At 32.0% G+C, this 8,195-nt stretch overlaps 1 protein-coding gene across 1 annotated transcript in view; it reads left to right on the plus strand.

Moving 5' to 3' along the window:
- LOC123003882 (runt-related transcription factor 3-like) overlaps positions 1–8,195 on the plus strand; it is a 19,605-nt gene that overhangs the window by 8,188 nt on the left and 3,222 nt on the right. Inside the window, exon 3 of the mRNA XM_044396921.1 lies at positions 7,671–7,844. Within this exon, the coding sequence (XP_044252856.1) occupies positions 7,671–7,844 (174 nt within the window). The remainder of the gene's footprint in view (positions 1–7,670; positions 7,845–8,195) is intronic.

The following is an 8,195-nucleotide window of genomic DNA, read 5'->3' on the forward strand; positions in this document are numbered from 1 at the left end:
ATATTTAAAGTTGTGTATCATAGTTTTGCTTGATTTTAGAAATCTGGTGGGCTTTCGAGCCATCGAATGTAAATTTTTCGTGCAAATTCCTGCGAAAGTTATTCGGCTTTCTGGCGAATATTTTCAATTCATCGTTTATATTGGGGCTATTATTCTATTTAATCTGGTCCTAAGCGGATTGCAAATCAGTTTCCCCGATTGAATATTTTGTCTAGTGGTGCGGTTGCCATAGTGACCTCAGTCGGTTTTACGCACGTGGTATGTATTGTAAATTTTGTTTTCTCTTGGTTGAGATGGGCGCGAAATGTTCGCATAATTAGAGTTATTCGTTGGGATGTTGCTTTAATTGATAATTAGCTGATGTAATTAATGGCGTAGGTTGTGTTCCCGAACTACTGGTGCATAAGGGTAGTTAGTTATTATCCTGCTCTCGTAGTAAGATTAGAGAAGAACGTTTTCCGCTTCGGGCTAATGAGGTTGTTGTATTGCCTCACTTCACATAACGGCCTCGATCGGGGCTTAATAGGTAAACGCCATCGTAAAGATTTAACGCCTGCATATGGACGGATAAGTCGCTTTTCATTGCCAATTAACTTAAGATTTAATGGTGAGACAAACGCGAAATCGACGATTTGCTCCCTACACTCGATCATGATTTTCTTCAGTAGTAAGGGATTCCTTATATCACTGGAAAGCATAACTACACTTTTGAACTTTCATAAAATTTAACTACTTAATGGTAAATAAACTTATTATTTGTATCACAAGGACAGAAACTGTCATTTTGTATCGTGTGATACACACTAATTTTTAGTCCTTTCAATTTTAAAATGTCTCAAAAGTTAAAAAAAAATATTTACTTTGCGCTAAGAAAATTAAACTCCAAATTATTAAATTAACTATAAATTAAATAAAATTATTCAATACATTAAATATTTACTATAAAATTAAGCCGCTTGCCGTTTAAGAAATATCAACACAGATGTCAACGGATAACTAATATTGGCAATATTTGGTAAATTTTTTGATGGCCTAGGGCATTAATAAAGCTGTTTTCGGATGATTTTGACGAATGCAAAATCACGGTTACAAAATCAATGCTGCTGGGCGGAGGACTAAAAAACTAATTATAAAGGGTATAAAGTAGATATTTAAATAAAAATATTTTAGTAGTTTGTTGGTGCATAACAATATTAAATGAGAACTCAGATAGAAAATATGTTATTAAAATTTATTCGAGTTAGATTTTTCTAACTAGATTTATGTTATGTTACAAGCCTGAATATCACTAGGTAGTTACTAGCTACTAATTTTCAAACCGTTATATTTTATTTCTGTTTTGTCAGTTTAACTTTTTTTAATTTGGAAATTTAAAGGTAATAGTTAGTTGCATTACAAGGTAGGAAAAAACATTTACCTCTAGTGTAATACATATAATTTTTCAACGACCTAGCAAGAAAAACTTCAAAACTAATTTCTCTTGATATCCCAGTTTTTTCATAAAATCCAGCAGTCTGTTTTTCCGTTTCTATGGGGAAAGTAAAATTTTTACCTTCTAGTCACTTTCCTTTCTGAAATTATGGTGGAAAAACATACTTAGTGTTAGGACCGCAAGAAAAATACTTTAAATTAAATATTATTTAGTTTATTTAATTAAACATTTATTGTCTAAGAACGAGCGTTAACACAATTGTTGGTCTAATGCATATTGACCACTTTGATTTGACATTTGACAACTTCTAACATTTTCGTATTAAAGTCAAAAATTAAAGCTTCTTTCTGGCATTAGGTTTTTATAGGACTTGAATTACGATTGTTATGATGATATAAAGGGTTTAAGTTTGCCCCAAAACAGTTTTACTCATTAAAAATGAAATTACAAATAACTTACGTTACGGTAAGGTACACTTTTGACGTACGTCACTAATTCTGTGTTACTTTAATCTTGTTTGTTAAAGTGAGATACACTTGAGTGCAAAAAAAAACGCAAATTGTTTTTTTTTTTATAATGTAATTTGTCCTGTTAATAAATACCAGTTTTTTGAGGTTGTTTTTGTCACAATTTACAATTTCGCATCTTCCAAACTTCTATCAAGTTTTTCCATGTTTTTCCATTTTGTGTTTAACTGACTATGACACTGCACTGGCAAAACCACCAACCAACCAACCGACATTTTTTTGATTGTTTTCTAACCTTTTTTGTAACAATTTTTTTCACACTATGTCAATCTCTGAAAAATTTGACAATTTTGTTTTTGCCATAATTGTAAATAGCGTGACCGACTTTACGCAAATACGTAGCAAGAGAGCAACAGGGCTGTTAAAAAATGTTGAAAAGAGATAGCGATTTGGTACGTTTTTCGAATTATTAATCGATCCACATGCATAATAGTTATTTGCACAACTAATTTTGAAAGTCATACTTTTTTCCCAAATGAGTGAAAAAAGAAGTTTCAAAACGAGGTGTACACAACATTTTTTGCAAAGACCAAAAAGATATCAATTTGATTAATCAAATTGTAATGTATCGCGAGTTCTTTGTAACGAACTCTATAGGTAGTAATAACTATAGAAATATAACTACAGAATCGTTTAAAAAAGTATAACTTTCTATACGATTAATCGTCATGAAAATTCAACTTTAATAATCACTATGTAAAAAAATAAAAAAAAGAACTTTAATTTATCAAAAAGGTAGGCACTTCCTTTTTACCAATTTTTCAGTAGTTTAGAAGTAAAAGCAATTCCTTTTTACCAATTTTTCAGTAGTTTAGAAGTAAATGCAATTATTTAAAAAAAAAATCAATGCAATTGTTGCATACTGCCCAACTTTATTTTCAGCCAATTTACATAGCCAATTTTAAAATTCTTTGACTGTGAGCTAGAAAATCCAACTCGAGTAAACTTTACCTCGACGGCTCAATGTATGACCAAGAGGCCTCAAAGAGTTAATCGAATATGTAATAACGTTGTGTCAAATTATTTAAAAAACCTACATTGTACAAATTAAAGAATTAAGAAGTAACAAGGAAAAAACTTACCAAAAACAAAAAACAGTTTTTGCAAATTTGTGTAAAGAAGTAGCTATTTCTCACGTGTGAAAGCCAAAGTCATCGTAAAAGTTTTGAAACAATTTTTCAGAGGCTTATTTGTTAAATATGTTCTATTTTTGTACAAGAAATTAACATTAATACAAAATAATAAAAAAAAGCTATTAAATAAAAAGGGGATGATTGATTATTAATTATTAAACTAAGCTGAAGAAGAATTTAGAACTCACAATAATTTCAAGCATGATCGACAAGCAAAATTTGTAGCCCTGAAAGTCAATTTATATTAATTTTTTTTCTTGATAATTAACGTTTAGAAAGACACAAATTTTAAAATTTATTCAAATAATAAAATGGATATATTAAAAAAAGAAACTACGAATCAATACATTAGAGTGTACAGGGTGCTGCATTTTGGATGTCCGAATAGGGAATCTCCGAAACTAAGAGGTTTAGCCAAAAACGAGTAATACATTCTGGGGCTCATTTTTTGAGAAAATAATATTGGTTAAAACCGCATCCCGCTATCGTCTTTTGTTTTCGACTTATAGACCAAAATTGACATTTTAGCGAAATCTAAAAAAAATCATATCTTCGTTATTATAGAAGACACAGATTTGAAATAAAGACATTATACAGGCACTTTTTTACGAGGAATTTAATAATGTAGTTAACAATTTTTTTCAGTTATTAGTTTAGCCGTAATAAGATAAACTTGTATTTTTTTAAATGGAAATTATAGGCGGCTATGGCAATTTTGAAAAGCTTATTTTTTTCTGATCTAAAAAATATATATTTGTGACAAAATATTTTTTTATAACTATACTTAAAAAGTGAAATACATATTTTGTGTGATAATAGTTGGCCATGGAAAAACTATTTCACTCCAAATGTGTAAATAATAATCAATAATAGTTTTGTGAACTGTGAAATAGATGAAAATATATGTAGATAAAATTATAAAGATTTAAAAAATACGATACGGTAGAAGCATTGAACAAATATCCGAGCGCCTCAGAACAAAATTATTACATATTTTTAAAAAATCAAAAATAGGGAAAAACAATTGTGTCAACAATCAATACAACTACAAAAAACATTTTTCTGATGATCTAATGGAGGTAGGATAACGTTTCACATAGACGGAACTTGGGTATTTGAATAGCCATGTCGTCATTTTTGTGTCATATAAAATATATTTTATTGAAGAATTAAAGCGGCTTTTTTACAACACTCTATGTATCACTAGAAGTTGCAATGGTAATGTTAGCTTGTTTAAAGACAAAGAAATGTTATTAGTCGCCAATAAGTTAATTTACAATTTATTTTGCATCTTTTTCATCACTTAGTACTTAGAAAACTCTTTCATTAGTGACATTGGTTGAATATAATATAGTTTAAATCCTTTTAGTTGAAGATGCAACATTTTTTCATGGCCAACTGCGAACAAAAATCAAAGATAATTTTTTGCTAAAAATGTATTATATAATAATTTGTAACAAATATATATTTTTTAGATAAGAAAAAAACAAGCTTTTTAAAAATGACATAGCCATCTATGATTCCCATTTAAAAAAATATAAGTTTATTTTATTACGGATAAACAAACAACTGAAAAAAATAGTTAACTACATTATTAAATTCCTCTTAAAAAGTGCCTATATAATGTCTTTATTTCAAATCTGTGTCTTCTATAATAACGAAGATATGAAGTTTTTTAGATTTCGCTAAAATGTCAATTTTTGTCTCTAAGTCGAAAACAAAAGACGATAGCGGAATGCGGTTTTAATCAATATTATTTTCTCAAAAAATGAGCCCCGGAATGTATTACTCGTTTTTGGCTAAACTTCATAGTTTAGGAGATTCCCTATTTGGACATCCAAAATGCAGCACCCTGTACAGTTGGAGACAAAATACTTTGGTCGTCAATACCACTTGAGTAACATTAAATTGTAAAGCATGCTTTAGGACTGTTAACCTTATTTTTAACTACTGTCAATTATAGTTGACAAGTTGTACACATTTTTGATAGAAAAATATAATAGATGTCATTAATTTGAAATTGACATTCATTTTAACGTTAAAGCTTGAATTACATTAAAGTGTCAGAAAAGTGACGACCAAAGTATTTTGTCTCTAACTGTAGGCCCTACAAGAATCAGCCTGATATCACTAAAACTTGTTATAAAAAATAGTCTGAAATAAAAATGTTTAAACGGCTAATCTATGATTTCAAATTTTTTATACTCAAAAATTTTAAAATTAATAAAATATTATGGACATTGTTACTTGTGTTATTGTTGAATTAAAAGTAAGTTTACAGTTTTTTTATACTTTTTGTATTTAGAATTGCTTTCGACATTATATTTGTTTTTATTTCTATTTTTTTCGATAAATTTATACCGCAATTGGCACAAATACAGTTAAAACAGAATTCGTATATTCTTATTGATTTTTCCCTATCGCTCAACCCTTTCAGTACAGAACGAATTAACATGCAAGCTTTCCATTCACACATACTTTGCAAATGTTTCGTTAGGTGGCGCCGTAATTCAATTTATTTCACCGTTATCAAAACAATTTTCAATAACTTTAAGCATGATAGATACTTAATTATTATAACAGATTATAAAAATGGCGTAACAGAAGATTACAGAAAAATTTATTAAGTAAAATTTATATCAGGGAATTTCTCAGTCTGACATTGCTTTATGGCAATTTGCAATCGGAAGAGAGTCATTAGTTGAGTGTCTGGAACACGCGTGTCCTGCTGGTCGAATGCCTCCGTTGGCACAGCTTTTGATTACAACCTGACGGCGCGAGAAAATTGAGAAAGGGGATGCAGCGGTTTCTTTGCCCGGCGCATCCACCAAAAGTCAACCAACAAAAACATTTTTTTTGTATTATTATTGCACTAAGTGTTACTTTACTCGTAAATAGAAATGTTTTAAACAACGTGTTATAAAAATTTACTCAACACTTTTCCTCCCCCTCTATAATATTTGCAAGTGTCAGTCGCCGGCACCCCCACAGCGCGCCTGAGATATCAACTCCCCAAGATATCACCAGCAACAGAAGGCAAGACTATAACTTAATTACACACTTTCCCACCTCCCGTTCGCGGCTCAACTCTCACCCTTATCACACACCTCGAACTATTCACACCACGTTTTCAACAAACAACATTTTTTTCGACACTTTTTCGAATTTCAAAAGCTATCGTTATTCATCAGGGACGCTTTTATGGAGTAATAAAGTGTGTCCTCGACTCTTAATACTCGGAATTTATCCACGTCTTAAAGAGGGTAGGTTCTCGCGAAGTAGGCCATCATCACAGACTTATCCCTGCCATTCTCTTAATGTATTCTCTCTGTGAGTGGGATTTCTACCAAGGAGACGACGCAAGATCAAAATTCGGTTGAGAAGGTTAGTCACAAACAAAAAGTGTCCCAAACTGATAAAAAAGTTGTTTTTTGTTCTAAATCAATTTTTGAAATGTTATTCGGAGACTAATTTAAATCAAAACCAATTATTAATTATTATTAGTTATTTAACTTGTAATTAGTTTGTTATTTTTTTAACTTATTGGTGGTCATAAAAATATAAATTTAATTTTTTCAGTGTTAAAATTATACCGTTTTTTAATTTAAATAAAATCGTTGGAAACTTTTAATTAGGAGAATGATTTGAAATTTTGTTTGTGCGGAGTTGGTCGAAGATTTACGAAGCGGTCTCTCTTGGGTTGCATCCCTTTAATAGGACGTCGACATTAGTCTTGCTCCATTTTAAAGGGTTTGAATAATCGCCGGGGCAACACCTAGACTAAACCCTTGCAAGATAAATGTCATTCCGCCCCTCATTACGGTGGCAATCAAGTGAACCGGGAATCTATCTAAGACTTCCTAAAAATCCCCGGTATTGTTAACACCGAACCGTCGCTAACGAAGTTTTTCCTTGAAGGGATTCTAACGAAGTTTTTCGCTTGTAAAAGGGATGTTTTTTACGCGCCGGGCTTATCTTTAAGGGCGATTTTAATTCGTCGCCCCCTCGCGTTTAAATTGCCGTATTTACTTCGGTGCTAAGCTTCTTCTTTTCGGAATTAGTCGTTACTTATCCAGGGTCCGGAGTCAATTTTTAATTAAACTCCGGATTTTTCCGGATCGATAACAAAACACAAACAAGACGTTATTGTAACGGGAGACATAAAATACACCAAAGCTGCCTGCAATTGTAACCTCGAACGTATCACATGATATTGCAGCGGACCAGCAAAGTCGTGTTACTGAGGATAAGGGAAAGAAAGTAATGAGCGAAAGGGTTGATTCCAAGACGCCTCATTGGTCGGGCGGGGCTGCCTCAGACCTCATTGGTGCGCCACAGGACTGCTGCTAACCTTTAGTATCAAGATCTATACCGAGATCCTGGTCGCTGCCTTCTCCCAGGATTCTAGTTTGCAACTTATTGTTTGCAGGAAATATGAGATTATGAGGGTTATTATTGAATACGCGCACCAGGAGACTTCGCCAACTTAAGAGGATAATGACGTTTTTGCTTCGACGATTTATGTTAATTAATCAATATAGAGTTCTTGAAAAGTGGCAATGATGACATTTTTTGCAGGCATTGCTCATCATCTGGCAGGACTTCCGGGACCTCCGCCCGAATGGGCCATGTTAGGAGGACGACATCCGTACCCCCCAGGCCCCTTTGTTCCTCACCACCACCCGCACTTTCCACCCCATATGTTTGCAGCGCTCGACCGTCCAATTAACACTTCACCGAGAATAGCAAACGGTAAGTACTTAAATTTTTAAAACAACTTAAAATGACACTGGCAATGGAATTTTACAAGTAAGTGGTCCTACTTTGCCGTAGTATACAGGGTGTCCTGAGTTTTAGGGCCAGCGCAAAAATAAATATTTTTAATTGATTAAAAAAGAATTTTGATAATGTAAACGATATAGGATTAAATAAACTTCAATTCAATGTTTTGATATCGGACAAAATTTTTAGCGTATGGTGGTGAGACTACTGAGATTTTAAAAATCAAATTTGGACAAAAAAATTCAATTAATTGGAATATTCTCTACATAATAAAATTCTTTGATTTTTTTCCTGTAGTATTTGTGAAAACAGAATAATGAA

Source organism: Tribolium madens, unplaced genomic scaffold, assembly GCF_015345945.1.
Source record: "Tribolium madens isolate multiple individuals breed KSU strain unplaced genomic scaffold, Tmad_KSU_1.1 Scaffold_1;HRSCAF=32;Tcas5.2_LG8, whole genome shotgun sequence".
Taxonomy (NCBI): Eukaryota; Metazoa; Arthropoda; class Insecta; order Coleoptera; family Tenebrionidae; genus Tribolium; species Tribolium madens.